The sequence below is a fragment of the Oryzias latipes genome, chromosome 16 (genome assembly GCF_053564925.1).
Source record: "Oryzias latipes strain Hd-rR chromosome 16, Olatipes_Hd-rR_3.1".
Lineage (NCBI taxonomy): Eukaryota > Metazoa > Chordata > Actinopteri > Beloniformes > Adrianichthyidae > Oryzias > Oryzias latipes.
In genome coordinates, this window is record NC_136252.1 from 35,819,864 (window position 1) to 35,834,685 (window position 14,822).

At 56.2% G+C, this 14,822-nt stretch overlaps 2 protein-coding genes across 4 annotated transcripts in view; one reads left to right on the forward strand and one right to left on the reverse strand.

Annotated features, from left to right (window-relative positions):
* Positions 1-5,437, forward strand: part of LOC101173335 (collagen alpha-6(VI) chain) — a 43,092-nt gene extending 37,655 nt beyond the window's left edge. For 2 of the 3 annotated variants that reach the window (XM_023964474.2, XM_023964475.2), the window contains 2 exons: positions 4,338-4,385; positions 4,894-5,437. In XM_023964474.2, the coding sequence (XP_023820242.1) occupies positions 4,338-4,385; positions 4,894-5,066 (221 nt within the window). In that variant the 3' untranslated portion in view covers positions 5,067-5,437. Of the gene's footprint in view, positions 1-4,254; positions 4,386-4,893 lie in introns of all 3 variants that reach the window. The other variant, XM_078933682.1, reaches the window with a different exon arrangement.
* On the reverse strand, positions 5,296-13,403 carry pik3r4 (phosphoinositide-3-kinase, regulatory subunit 4). Its single transcript, XM_023964476.2, has 21 exons — positions 13,190-13,403; positions 11,989-12,722; positions 11,781-11,914; positions 11,430-11,640; positions 10,955-11,344; positions 10,694-10,825; positions 10,408-10,629; positions 10,164-10,337; positions 9,609-9,754; positions 9,340-9,543; positions 8,535-8,736; positions 8,375-8,466; positions 8,074-8,296; positions 7,839-8,004; positions 7,433-7,597; positions 7,149-7,360; positions 6,790-6,921; positions 6,594-6,694; positions 6,424-6,512; positions 6,120-6,240; positions 5,296-5,896 (listed from the first exon to the last, which is right to left on the reverse strand). The coding sequence occupies exons 2-21, from the start codon at positions 12,704-12,706 to the stop codon at positions 5,726-5,728; spliced, it is 4,005 nt and encodes a 1,334-aa protein (XP_023820244.1). The 5' UTR covers positions 12,707-12,722; positions 13,190-13,403; the 3' UTR covers positions 5,296-5,725.
* Between the last annotated feature and the right edge of the window lie 1,419 nt (positions 13,404-14,822).

Here is a 14,822-nt window from a genome sequence, read left to right on the forward strand (position 1 = left end):
ACGCACGACGACGGGCTAAACTATAGAGCTCGCCGTCACGCAGGAAGACGTGCGAAACTATAGAGCTCGCCATCACGCATGAAGACGGGCGAAACTATAGAGCTTGCCATCACGCACCAAGACGAGCTAAACTATAGAGCTCGCCATCACGCACGAAGACGGGCTAAACTTTAGAGCTCGCCATCATGCACGAAGACGGGCGAAACTATAGAGCTCGCCATCACGCACGAAGACGGGCAAAACTATAAAGCTCGCCATCACGCACGAAGACGGGCTAAACTATAGAGCTCGCCATCGCGCACCAAGACGGGCGAAACTATAGAGCTCGCCATCACGCACGATTCGGTTTTATTTGCACCTTAGACATGTAGGGCCCTTGGTAGGGGGGGTGCTTGGACATCACTGCCAGCAAGCAGCGGATGTCCTCCTAGCACCCTACCCGCCAATTTTAACCGCACCTTAGACATTTAGGGCCCCTTGGTGGGGAGGGTGAGGGGACGTCACTGTGAGTAATCAGGAGATGCCCCCTTAGTGCCCTACCCGCCAATTTTAACTGCACCCCCCTTAGTACACACACCCCTCCCCCCTCAATATATACATCCCAACATAAACACACACACATGCACACACACACCATCTCAAACACACATACACGCACACACATTTTGCAAGGAAGGTGGGACCTGGGTCCATCTGTCCCCTGCCTCTTCCCTGGTGGGGGGTGCGGGCCCCTTTGCAACGGCGGCCGTGTCCCCGGGGTGCCGGCTTCCTGGGCCCGGCGGTGCTCTCTCCGCGCGGTGGGGGGGTTCACATTACATCTGAGCCGGGGGTGTCTGGTCCCTGGGGGGTGAGTTCTGGTCCTTGCTCCTGAGTGCTGGGCCCCGCCAAATTTCCAACTGTGGCCGAGCCTGGTCGGGCCATATTTATAACACCCCTTGTGGGCCCTCTTTTTTTCCCCGGGGTTCCCCCCTCCTGGGCGGGGGCGGCGGGCCCCCTGCCTCGCTCCTCCCTGGACCAACCGTGGGCCGGGCGGATGGCTGCCTGGAGTGCGGAGCGGGCCTCCCTTGGGGGGTCCTGGCTCGTACCTGGGGTTGGGGCGGGGGGATGCCCGGAACTCCTGGGTGGTGGTGGGGTGCTCGTTTGGGGCTGTGGGCGTCCTTCTCCGGTGGGGCTCTGCGTTGGGTTCTCCCGGCGCGGCGGGGGGGCTGCTCTCCTGGTTGGGCTGGGGCGGCGCTCTCTTTCCCTCCGTGCTTCCCTGGCCTCTGGCTCTGGGGGCCTTGCGGCGGCCCTGCTGGCCCTGGCCTGGGTGGCGGGCTTGGTCGCCCGGGCGGCGGTTGTTCCCTGCCGGTTCCCGTGTGGCGTTGGGGGGATTCCGGCTGCCGCTGCTGCTGCGGCGGGGGTCTTGGGGTGGGGATGGCTGGGCACTCTCCCTCCTTCTTTTCACGTTCCACCATCCATTTTAGAAGAACATAAAACCTCACCTGAGCACTGGTGTTAGCTCACCTTTGCACTAATAGCTTGCATGACTGAATGACTGAAATATTTCACACTAGTTGGTTTTAAGGCATAAGTATGCGTGTGAACACTATCTGTTTTGTGTACATGTCGACAGGTGGACATTTTTGCAGCTAGCAGGTGTGTTTATAACATTTGAGTGTGTGTGTGGACGGGCCCCGCCCTTTTTGTACTGCATTTGAACCTTACCGTAACGATAAACAACCAGTAAACTTGTTGCTGTATGCTGCTTCATGGTCTTATCCCCCTTCCCCTCCTATTATCACCCTCCTACCCCCCCTCTCTCTAGCGTCCCTCTCTCTTCTTCCCCTCTTTCCTTTTCCGTCCGGTCCAACACCAAAGATTTTCAGACATGATTGAAATTAATAAAGTTTGGCCTCAATTACAAAAGGGGTTTATTCAGACATACCTTTGGTTTGTCTGAAGATTAATAACCCCTCTTGTTAAAGCAAAATATGTCCAACACAAGAGGCCCTCAGCTCTCGTCTGTCTGCCCAGCTGTTGGACAGGACAAGTTAGAAAAAAAAAAGAAAAAAAAAAACTATAGAGCTCGCGTCCCGCACGAAGACGGGGGAAACTATAAAGCTCGCCATCACGCACGAAGACGGGCTAAACTATAGAGCTCGCCATCACGCAGCAAGACGTGCGAAACTATAGAGCTCGCCATCATGCCCGAAGACGGGCTAAACTTTAGAGCTCGCCGTCACACACGAAGACGGGCTAAACTATAGAGTTCGCCGTCCCGCACGAAGACGGGCTAAACTATAGAGCTCGCCATCGCGCACCAAGACGGGCGAAACTATAGAGCTCGCCATCACGCACGATGACGGGCTAAACTATAAAGCTCGCCATCAAGCACGAAGACGGGCTAAACTATAGAGCTCGCCATCACGCACGATGACGGGCTAAACTATAAAGCTCGCCATCACGCACCAAGACGGGCTAAACTATAGAGCTCACCATCACGCACCAAGACGGGCTAAACTATAGAGCTCGCCATCGCGCACCAAGACGGGCTAAACTATAGAGCTCGCCATCATGCACCAAGACGAGCTAAACTATAGAGCTCGCCATCGCGCACCAAGACGGGCTAAACTTTAGAGCTCGCCATCGCGCACCAAGACGGGCTAAACTTTAGAGCTCGCCATCACGCAGCAAGACGTGCAAAACTATAGAGCTCGCCATCACGCACGAAGACGGGCTAAACTTTAGAGCTCAACGTCACGCACCAAGACGAGGGAAACTATAGAGCTCGCCATCACGCACCAAGACGAGCTAAACTATAGAGCTCGCCATCACGCACCAAGACGAGCTAAACTATAGAGCTCGCCATCAAGCAGGAATACGGGCTAAACTATAGAGCTCGCCGTCACACACGAAGACGGGCTAAACTATAGAACTCGCCATCACGCACGAAGACGGGCTAAACTATAGAGCTCGCCATCACGCAGCAAGACGTGCGAAACTATAGAGCTCGCCATCATGCCCGAAGACGGGCTAAACTTTAGAGCTCGCCGTCACACACGAAGACGGGCTAAACTATAGAGTTCGCCGTCCCGCACGAAGACGGGCTAAACTATAGAGCTCGCCATCGCGCACCAAGACGGGCGAAACTATAGAGCTCGCCATCACGCACGATGACGGGCTAAACTATAAAGCTCGCCATCAAGCACGAAGACGGGCTAAACTATAGAGCTCGCCATCACGCACGATGACGGGCTAAACTATAAAGCTCGCCATCACGCACCAAGACGGGCTAAACTATAGAGCTCACCATCACGCACCAAGACGGGCTAAACTATAGAGCTCGCCATCGCGCACCAAGACGGGCTAAACTATAGAGCTCGCCATCATGCACCAAGACGAGCTAAACTATAGAGCTCGCCATCGCGCACCAAGACGGGCTAAACTTTAGAGCTCGCCATCGCGCACCAAGACGGGCTAAACTTTAGAGCTCGCCATCACGCAGCAAGACGTGCAAAACTATAGAGCTCGCCATCACGCACGAAGACGGGCTAAACTTTAGAGCTCAACGTCACGCACCAAGACGAGGGAAACTATAGAGCTCGCCATCACGCACCAAGACGAGCTAAACTATAGAGCTCGCCATCACGCACCAAGACGAGCTAAACTATAGAGCTCGCCATCAAGCAGGAATACGGGCTAAACTATAGAGCTCGCCATCACGCAAGAAGACGGGCTAAACTATAGAGCTCGCCGTCACGCACCAAGACGAGCTAAACTATAGAGCTCGCCATCACGCAAGAAGACGGGCTAAACTATAGAGCTCGCCATCACGCACCAAGACGGGCTAAACTATAGAGCTCGCCATCACGCACCAAGACGAGCTAAACTATAGAGCTCGCCATCACGCACCAAGACGAGCTAAACTATAGAGCTCGCCATCACGCACCAAGACGAGCTAAACTATAGAGCTCGCCATCACGCACCAAGACGAGCTAAACTATAGAGCTCGCCATCACGCACCAAGACGAGCTAAACTATAGAGCTCGCCATCACGCAAGAAGACGGGCTAAACTATAGAGCTCGCCATCACGCACCAAGACGAGCTAAACTATAGAGCTCGCCATCACGCACGAAGACGGGCTAAACTATAAAGCTATAATGCTTTACTCCTAGGCTGACGGGGAAGGGATACTGAACATGCGAACAGCGGCGACCTGCACGTTTCCTTCACGTGCACGCTCATGGCCTCCTTTTTCTTCTTCTCAATCTGAGACTTTTTAAAAGTTCTAGAAGCAGTTTGGACCGCTCGGACCTGTTCAGCAGCTCTGACCTCTGACCTCCGTCTTCCCCCACAGGACCACAAAAGGAGCTGCAGGTGGAGCTCGCCACTTTCAACCGTAAAGGTAAACTTTACCTGCAGAGGTTCTAGTTCTCTAAAAACTTCAAGAACGAAGCAAAGAAATGTTGAAAAGTCTGATGTTTCAAACGGAGTAGAGACCCCGCCCCCTCCCTGTAGAACAGAGACCCCACCCCTTCCTTTATAACAGAGACTCCGCCCCTTCCATTAAGAACAAAGAACCCGCCGCTCCCTGTAGAACAGAGACTCCGCCCCTTCCTGTAGAACAGTGACTCCGCCCCCTCCCTCTTGAACAGAGGAACGGATGGATGGATAATAAAGGTTGACCATTTAAGTTGGCCCCAGTTTTCTGGTAGGACACGCCCCCTGTTGGTTCCCAGGTGGACTCACCTGGTGCCAAGGGGACATGGTACAGTTTTTAACAGGACGACAGAGCTGCTCCTTCTGGCTGAAGGTGTCCTCATTCCGAGGGGGCGGGGCCTGGTGCTTAAGGGGTGTGTCTTCAGTCTGAGTGTAAAAACTGTTCTCTGCCGTCCTTCTGCTCCTGAACTCAGACGCCTGCCGGCAGCCGCTGGACCAAGGCTCCTGCCAGACCTACGCCATGATGTGGTTCTTCGACAGCAACGAGACCAAGTGTGCTCCCTTCTGGTACGGCGGCTGTGGCGGCAACCAGAACCGCTTCAGCACGGAGGAGGAGTGCCAGACCGTGTGTCTGGAGGGCCGATGAGGAACCTCCCCGGGGGAACCAGGAGCCCCCCTGGAGGGTCGCTGAGCGAGGCTTCCCTCTGAACCACAGGCTCGTCTCAAAAACCCGCCCCCAAAGTCCAGCGTCTACATCTGAGGTTCTCCGAGCTCAGAGCAGAACCTTCAGAGGTGGGCTCTAGAACCCAAAACCCGGCAGCTCGGTTTCTCCCTCAGACCAAAGCGGACTCAGTGTAACAAAAAGAGCAGAAAGAGTCAGATATGGGCTTTTATTGCAGCTTCAGAACCTGACGCTGGTCAATGTGGGTCAGAGGAAACCAGAACTGTTGACCCTTCAGAACCTCTGTGTCGGTTGGAAGAATGAAACTGAAGCCAAATAAACGTTTCTGTAACGAGTCTGAATGTCAGTGAATGTGTCATTTTCATCACGGCGAGGCGTTCAAGTCCCCTCAGACACGCCGCTTCTTCTGCGCAGACGGCAGACTCTGACCCGGTTAATGCAGACGCCAGTCTGAACTTGATGCTCTAAAGGTTCACACACCATTAAACTGACTTGGAACACACTGCAGAACCGAAGGGATCCGGTCCGCCTGATCCCATCGGTTCTGCAGCAGCTGCAGCTGAGATGCAGGAGAGCTTCTGGGTGGGAGGTTCTGATCCGCAGGACCGGCGGGTGTGGCCCGCTCACTTCCACACCTTGACGATGCCGTCTCTGGACGAGGTGACGATGAAGCCCTGCGTGGTCTGGAAGGTGGCGATGTCCGTGATGATGTCATGATGACCCACAGGGAGGGACTCCGGGCCGCGGCGGGGCGAGTCCTCGGCGGCGCCGCTCTTTTGCTTGCTGTGGATCTCCTGCAAAGACAGGAGGGTGTCGGATCAGAGCCACACTGCCAGAACATCAGTCAAACCCTCCGGTCCGGTTTGGACCTCCCAGATGTTTGGACCGAGTTCTGGTCCTAAAGCGTCAGCAGTCAGATGATCGGGATCATCCCGGATCCTCTGTCAGCAGGAAACTCCTGGTTTCTTTGCAGTGAAGGTTCTGGGATCAGCAGAACCGGGTCGGGTCAGAGTTTACCTGGACCACCTCGGTCCCTTCGATGATCTTGCGGCTGTAGAAGACGGACGGACAGTGCAGAGAGTCGTTGGCCCCGCCCGCCACGATGTAAGACCTCTCTGGATACGCCAGGTCCCAGAACCTGAACAGAACCAGCAGAGCTTAGAGTTTCCACCCTTTCACAATAAAGTTTGGAAACGTTCAGGCTTTTATTCTGACAGTTTGGTGAAGGCAAAACATCAAAGTGCTTTCAAGACGAATCTAGAACTCCGAAAGAAAACTGCTGTTTGTGTTATTGTGTCGTTGTGTTGTTGTGTTGTCGGACCTGATCCTCATGTCAGAACCGGCCGTCAACAGCAGAGGATTCCCATCAGCCGGGCTGCAGTAGATCCCATGAACGCTGTGAGGAGACGGCTGCAGAGCACACACACACACACACAGTAAGGCAACGACACACACCAGCTGTGACGCGGCAGCCTCCACGGCGCCCCCCACCTGCATCTCAGAGAGCGGCGGGGCAGAACTGGCCCACAGGGTGAACTTTCGGTCTCCAGTCTCTAAATCCCACATGGACACTTCGTTGTTTCCCTGCACCGCTGCGCACAAACACACACACAGACACACACAAACGCGTTTACGGTGCATAGGTGAACGCTCGCGCTGCATTCAGGAGCACGCCGCCGTGTCTGACCTGCGATCACGGAGGACTGGTACAGCGGGTGCATCAGCAGGCGGCGGACCCTCGCGCGGGCCGGGTGGGAGTGGTTGGAGATGGGTAGCTGGAACCGCATATCCCAGCATGCCATGGTGCCACTGCTCGTTCCTGCAGAGACCAGAGGGTTACTGAGCGCGCTCAGACCAACTGGTGTGCAACACTAGGGGTTGACCCCCCCAACCCCCAAGGCCGTGGTGCATTCAAAGACCACAGAACGTCCAGAATTCATGCTGCATTGAAGGTCAGAATGATTCCGTTCAGCTCATTTCTTTCTGAGGGTCAGTGAATGCACCACGGCGGCAACAGAAGATTGGTTGTCCAGCCCCCCCGCACACCTAAGCAGAGCCAGCACTGGTGCATGTCCACGCAGAAGGAGGTGATGAGTCCGAGCCGCAGGTCGTGGCGCAGCGTCCAGGCGTTGCTGTTGGAGCGGAGGTCCCAGCCCACCAGCGAGCCGTTGACGGTGGCGTACGCCAGCACGGACTGAGTGCCCGAGTTGAAGTGGTGGACGTCCACGGCGCAGCCGTCCTCCTGCAGGTCCAGGGTCCTGAAACGAGCGGCGAGGTCAGAACGTCAGGGACCGTCCCGCGGCCGGGCCTGAACGGGACCCGAACGTCACCTGGTCTGGTACGGCTGCACTTTGGGGGACTTGGGCGGCTTGTTGGCCTCCACGGCGAGCAGCTGGATGGTGCCGCTGTCCGACGCCACGGCTAAGTAGTGCGAGCCCTGACAGAAGGTGAGCGTCTTCACGTGACCCCCCACGCGGGCATACGTCAACACCGACCTGCAGGAAGACACTGTCAGCACAACCTCAAGGAGGGAGGGGGGCGGAGCCAGAACCTGGAGCTGGAACCAGAGAACCGAAGAAACCGCAGCAGAACCAAAGATAGGAGGTCAGAGGTCATAGGAGGTCAGAGGAGAAACCAGAGAAAAACAGGAAAAATCACACGTGTGTGTGTGTGCACGGATCTACGTGCACACCCTGTTGGACCTCTGTCCCCCGTCTGATGGTCACCCCCCCTCACCTGGTGGTGGTGGTCTTGCCCTCCATCTTCTGGCTGTCCCACACCTTGACGGTGCCGTCGTTGGACGCCGTGGCGAAGATGGCGTGCTCGTCAGAGACGCGGATGCGGTTGACGGCGGCCTTGTGCTCGTGCAGGTGAGCCACCAGCAGGCCTTTGGGGTGCCACCCTGAAAGGCAGGTGCAGCTTAGCCCTCATAGCCCCTCCCCTCTCACCTGCAGGGGAGGGGAAACGTTACCTGGCGGGGGGGGCCGGCTCTCCCACTCGGCGCTCTCCATCATCTTCTTGGCCATGCGCTCGGCGCTGCACTGCTCCCTCTTCTGCTGCACCAGCTGCTGAAGCTCCGCCTTGCAGGTGTTCATGCGGCGCTGGTAGGCGGGGCCACCAAGCCCCAAATGTGGCGTGGGGGTCGTCGGAGCGACGACACTCTTCTTGCTCTGACCCACGAGCCCGTCAGTGGCCTGAGGACGGAAGCAAACCCGGATGACGAGCAGAACCCGGGCCATCAGAACCGCGGCGCCTCACAGAGGCGGACTTACGGCGGCGGGCTGGGCGGCCGGCGGCTCCTGAGACCCGAACATGCTCTTCCACTCCTCGTTCATGGTGGAGTCCTGCTTGGTTTGCTTCCGGGCTGCAGGAGACGGACAGAAGGCCCGTCAGAACCGTCAGACTCTGATGAAGACGATGATGAAGACGTACCTTTCTTCTCCTCAGCCTCGGCTTTGGGTTTCACCAGATCCACCTGCCGGCCCATGATGCCGAGCGTGGCCAGGTCAATGACGCCGTTCTGGGCCGAGTCCCCCTGGTGGTTCTGCTCGCCCATGTTGGCTTTGGCCTTGTTGGACTTCAGCATGAAGTCCTTCAGCGCCAGCAGCTTGTCCTCCTCGGCCTCCGTCATTCCCTGAGAGAAAATAGGCCAGCTGACCCGGTTATCCCGACAGAACCGGGTCAAGAGGAATTCTGACGAGCAGAGCTTCTTCTGTGACGGACCAGACTGGACCTTCAGACACTAACACCTGAGCGGGCTCGAGGTTCTGAACATCTGCACGGACGTTCAGAAGAACCAACATGTGAACTTTACTGAGATGACCTTCATGGCCTCAAATGGTAAATGGCGTATACTTATATAGCGCCTTTCTTCCTACAAGGACAAAGTGCTTTACAGTCACACACACATTCACCCAGTCACACACACATTCACACACACATTCACACACTGATGGCGGCTCCGCTGCCAAACACAGGCGCCCGCCTACCACCAGAGGCAAGGTGGGGTTCAGTGTCTTGCCCAAGGACACTTCGACTCATGGGCGTGCAAGGTGGGAATCGAACCTGCAATCTTACGATCATGGGTCGACCACCCTACCGCTGCACCACGGCCGCCCAAAGAGCCTCAGAACCGCTGGTGGGAGGAGTCTCGACGCGTTCTGGGAGGTTCTGCTCTGAACGAAACCTTCAAACACTCAGCCCTGCTGGGAGTTCTGCCGGAGCGAGCGGCTCTGACCTGCGACAGCAGCTTCTTCAGGAGCTGGGCGATGGGCGGATCCTCGGGGGCGGGGCATTCTGGGATGGCGCCGCAGCGCTTCTTCTGGCGCAGCAGCAGGTGCCTGAAGAGGCTGCCGATGTCTCTGGAGCGCAGCGCGTAGTCGAAGATGGAGCGGCTCACCGGCTCCTTCAGCACGCTGAGGAGGACCAGCTCCTTATCGATCTGAGGAGGCCCGAAGGATGAGGAGGGGAGAGCGGGTCGCGGGAGCGAGGGGGGCGGGGACTCACCTGGATGATGGGCTGGGTCAGGAAGGGGTTGAGGTGGGGCATCAGCTTGCAGTAGATGTCGGCCACGTTCAGGTGCTGAGCCACGACGGTGACGAAGCCCACGGCGCCGTACCGGATCCACAGGTTGGGGTGGCACAGGAAGGGAGCTGTGGGGAGCAGTGGGGGGGGGGTCGGAGTCAGCTGACAAGTAAGGGGGGGGGGGGGGGGTGACGACTATAGAGGTTCTGATCCGGATGGTATCGGACGTTGTGTCCTGATCGGCGATCAGATGTTTACTATTTGAACCGATCATTCCTGATAAAAGCCTGGTGGACGTCTGCACGTCACCTTCTGGTCGTAAAGCGCGGCGAGCGCGGCGTTGGTTTGAGGTGGGCGCACAGAAACGGCTAAGTTAGCCAGATGTTCACAGATTCTGAATTCTGGACGTATTCCGGATTAAACGGCGCCATCACCACGGCCGGCGAACTTCCCCTGGAGGCGGGGTGAAGGTCAGCCAGGAGGCGCCGTCACCGGGACAACCTGTCCAGGAGCCTGAAGCACGGGGGCGGAGCTCACCGATGTCGCTGACGAACTCGTAGATGTGCGGCTTCTGCAGCAGCCCCAGCTGGCACATGGCGGTCAGCGCGTTCAGCGCCTTGTAGATGACGAACTCCTCCGTGTCGCTCAGGCCCTGCTGGAGGAGGGGCTTCAGGATGGAGGAGCTCTGCCAGCCCACGTACGCCGCCACGCCTGAAAGCGGGAGACACAGCGGTGAGGCGGAGCCCTGCAGCGGCAGCGGCGGCGGCGGGGAGCCGCTCACCCACGATGCTGTCGAAGAAGGCCCCCCGCAGGTGCCAGTCGTTCTTGTCGTTCAGGAAGGTGATCATGTGGGACAGCAGCACGTCGTTGGCCTTCTGCCGGCCGAAGAAGACGCAGAGGCGCGTGATGCCGCTGTCCATCAGCGACTGCTTGACGATGTTCTCGGGGTCGCTCAGCAGCGTCACCACCTTCTGCTGCACCATCTCGTGCAGCGCCTGCAGCTCTGTGGACACGCAGCGTCACACACCGACACGCACGCAGCAACAGCTCCGCCCACCGCGCCGTACCCGAGTCATAGTTGTCGCTGGGGTGGTTGTTCTCCTCGCCGTCCTCGCCGCTCTGGTCCTGCTCCGAGTTGACGTTCTCCTGAACCAGCTCCAGGAAGCGGAGCGCGCTCTCCGCCAGGTGAGCGATGTTTTCTGGGAAAACGGGAGAAAGATTTCAGGGTGTGGCAGACAAGAGGAGGGGCGGGGCATATTCTGACCCCGCCCCCGGAAAGCCCGTTGATCCTCAGCGAACATCGGCAGAGCGTCTGGACCGAACCGCACCTGCGTACGCCAGCCGGACGATGGTGGCGTCGTCCTGGGCCAGGTGTGCGATGCCGGGCAGGATGTACTCGGGGTAGATGTTGATGTCGTTCCGCGGCACCTCCTTCACCAGCGCCAGCACCTTGGTCAGGGTGCGGATGGCCTGAGCGCGCACGCGGGGCACGTGGTCGTTGCAGAAGTGCAGCAGGTACGGCGTGATGCGGTCCAGCAGGATGTCCACGTTGAGCCGCGGGCCCAGGTGCAGAACCAGCTCCAGCGCCGCCAGCTTGGAGTCGCAGGAGTGCAGCGACTGCAGGCAGGAGGTGATGACGGACACCAGCACCAGCAGGCCCTGCTCCTCCCGGGAGCTCGGCACGCCATCGCCACCTTCTGAAGAGGAAGAGGAGGAGCCTGGAAGGGAACAAGCTTTATGAAAACAGAACCGCCACTCTCCATCACCAGCAATGGGTTTCTATAAGAAGGACAGTAGCCCCACCCCCTCGCAGGTTGTGCAGGATGTTGTCCAGGTCTTTGCGGATCACCAGGACTCGCTCTTCGGCCGACTGAAAAGCCTCTTTGGCAAACTGAGCCATGTAGGGCTGCAGGAAGGTGTAGAAGATGTCAGGAAAGGCTCCGCCCCTCTGCTGCTTCAGGTACTCCTCTGCCGTCAGCCGTTTCTCCGGCTCCCGCTGAACCATCTGAGCCACCTGAGGAGGAGAGCACAGGTGAGAAGCAGCACCTGCAGCGGAGCGCCGCGGTTCAGGAAGGATGCTCCGCCTCTTCCCCCCACGTCTGCTGGCGGCCTGCGTGGTGTGCGTGGCGTGCGTGCGTGTGTGGGAGGAGGTACCAGCTCCCTGATGCTCAGGTCCTCGATCTTCTGGAGGACCTGCTCCGTCTGGAAGAGGCCTTTCCGGTACGCCAGCAGCTGGGACAGGTCGAAGAGAGGAACGCCCTCCGTGAAGAGCTCCGCGATCACGCAACCTGCCGCACAAAGAGACGCTGAGGCACGGCGGCGGCCACGCCCACAGACCCCCCTGCTTCTCACAGCCCCGTACCTGCAGAGAAGATGTCCATGGCCTGCCTGAGCTCCCCCCGGCTCCGCTGGTTGTTGTTGGTCAGGTCCACCAGCGGCGTGTTCTGGTCGCTCTCCGTGGCGAACATGCTCCCGTCCACGAACCTCTCGGGGGCGATGTAGCACGTGCGGCGTCTGGACGTGTCAAAGAAGTAGTTGAAGTCGGCGGGGTTGTCCTCCGGCAGGAAGGTGGGCTTGAAGCTGGCAAAGTCGCTGAGCAGGACCCAGTTCCAGCTGGTCACCATCACGTTCTCCGTCTTGATGTCGCCGTGGCGAACGCCGGCCTTGTGCGCCTGGTCCACGGCGCTGAGGATCTGGAAGGCCAACCAGCGCTTCTCCACGTTGTTGAGGAAGGGCCGCGTGCTGATGCGGTCGTACAGGTTGTCCCGGACGTACTGGCGGAACAGGATGGCAGCTTTCTCCGTCAGGTTGGCCTTCTGGAAGGGCAGGCAGTTCTGGCAGGAGTGCAGCCGGATCTTCAGCTCCTCCACCTCCTGCTTGTAGCTGGTCAGCGGCAGCGAGGGGTCCTGGATGGCGAACACCTTCACCACAACCAGGCCTTCCCGGTGCTTCGCCCGCGCCACCTTGAAGAAGCGCGTGCTGCCCAGACTCTTGTCGTACTCGTGGTCGTGGATGTCAGAGAAATAGCTGTCCACGGAGAGGATCTGCGAGGGGGCGATGCCCGCCAGCTGGTTCCCCATGGCGCCTCGCCGCTGCCTGTCAATCACAACGCAGCAGAACGGGCTGTGAGCGCCTCCCCACACGACCGGGTCTGCTTTGAGTAATCTGATTACAGCAGTGGCAGCAGTAATCTGATTACACAGTAATAGGCAGTTCAAGTCAGGCCCGATCAGTACAGTAATTAGATTACTCCGGGTTACCTGCAAGGAACCAGAACCTCCGCCCCCCAACCACCAACCACCAACCCAACCGGACCCACAACGTGGGGTTCAAATACTCAGCGGCCGATCGGAACCAGATCCGAACCGGAAGGGCCCCTAAGAACCTTAAGAGAGCGGAGTCTGGTCTGAGGATCGGTTAAAGCCAGACCTGTCCCGTTACTTCTACCGAACACGCATGCGCACACCTGAATTCTGTGGAATTTCCACTTTTATTCTGGCTTAAAAACCGACATCTATTACCGTCAAAACAAAGAAACAGCGCATGCGCAGCTCAGAGCTTACCTCCCTGGATGTTATCAGCGGCTCGCGGATCAAACGCCCCCGTTTGATCGTTCTTTGTTTCGGCTATAAGAACCGAACGGACCCCATCTTCCCGCGAGGCCAATTTGACGTGCCGCTTCTGAAAAACGACCGCGAGGAACCGCAGGATGCGGAGTCTGAGTCACGCACGTTCACCTGTTGTTGTGTTTCCGGGTCAGACCGGAAGTTGTCCTTCAGCGCCCCCGCTGGTCGGTGCTTTAAACCGCAATCAAAGATCGTGTAATAGCAGCAGAAGCTGCTCTGTTCCAGATGTAGAGCAGAACCACGCGGTTCCTGAGGAAACCGTTGAATGGATCCTCCTCTGTACAACTCTGACATGGAGCTCAGAGGAGGCTGATGTTTGGAAATGTTCTGACGTTTGAATGAGCGGAACCACTCCAGAGGAACCGTTCCATTCCAGTCAGTGACAGCTGAAGCTCTGGATAAACCTACTTAGGATCCACACTTTCCCCTTTCGGTCCAATTCAACCGAAAGGGCTCAGAAAATAAACAGAGGCGGAACCATCTGCTCCAGAGACAATCTAGGATTTGGAGCCAAAGGAACGTTCTGGCATCAACGGCACGCGGCGGCCACCATTGGACAGGTGGAGGTGGTGCATGCTCATGAGGTGACAGGAAGTGGAGGAGTCGATTAAAAAAATAAAAGGCTTTCAGAAGAAAGATGAAAACTCCTGAGAACATGGAATTATGTTAGAATAGTTTTAAGAAAGAAGCTATACCATTGAGTAGCTTTTCTCTGAATTGAAACTTAAAGATCTTAGTTTTTAACTGAGTTCTTTTTGGCTACATTTGTCTTTCTTTACATTCAGTGTTTGTTTACATGCCGTGTTGACAGAAGTGAAGAAGGATTTTCTTCTGTTGGAAATACAAACATGTTTATCGGTGATCACAAATTTGTTTCTCCATAAGCAACAATGCTGGCTCTATTTGAACCAGAACATCCTAAGCCTAACGTGTTTCCCACATTCAAAACTAGTTTTTTTTTACATTTTAATTGATCATTTTTAGGATTTTATTGGGATTTATAAAGGAAAGGAGAAAAATCATTTCCTGCTGAGCTGTTAGTGTGAATATTTGATCAATGTTAAGATGAACAAAGTGAAAGGGATGAAAGTGAACATTAGTGCAAATGTTAACAGATAAGCTGCTGTGTTAGATTTTATGGAGGGAAAAGAAAAAGCTTAACCACAATTAAACCAAAGCAGCATTAAGAATTTATGAGCTTAACACATAAAAAACAACATCTTTATAGAACACATTTCTAAAAATATATAAACAGAAAAACCACAAAACAATAAATTCAGCCTCTAAACGGTAACAATTATGTTGCCAAGGTGACCATTTATCTACAGTGTTCAATGCTCCAAAAACGTAAAAACAACAGAGTCTATGGCTATCGGAGCATTTTGTTATATTTGCTGTAGTACCATTACTGTAAAGAAGAACAAGAGGAGTCAGGATGCCATCAAAGCTCCCAAACATTAAAGAGAACCACATTAGAAATGAAACGTGTTTATGCAGAAAGTGAAATAATGTAACAAACCCAAAGAAAAGGAGCAAAATCATCACCATTTCCAAAGATCTTGTAGTAGAA

Coding starts and splice junctions, on each gene's coding strand:
- pik3r4 (XM_023964476.2), bottom strand. CDS start 12,706: ATGGGGAACCAGCTGGCGGGCATCGCCCCCTCGCAGATCCTCTCCGTG. Junction 11,915..11,988: donor CATGGACATCTTCTCTGCAG/GTACGGGGCTGT, acceptor TTTGTGCGGCAG/GTTGCGTGATCGCGGAGCTC. Junction 10,338..10,407: donor CTTCTTCGACAGCATCGTGG/GTGAGCGGCTCC, acceptor TCCCGCTTTCAG/GCGTGGCGGCGTACGTGGGC.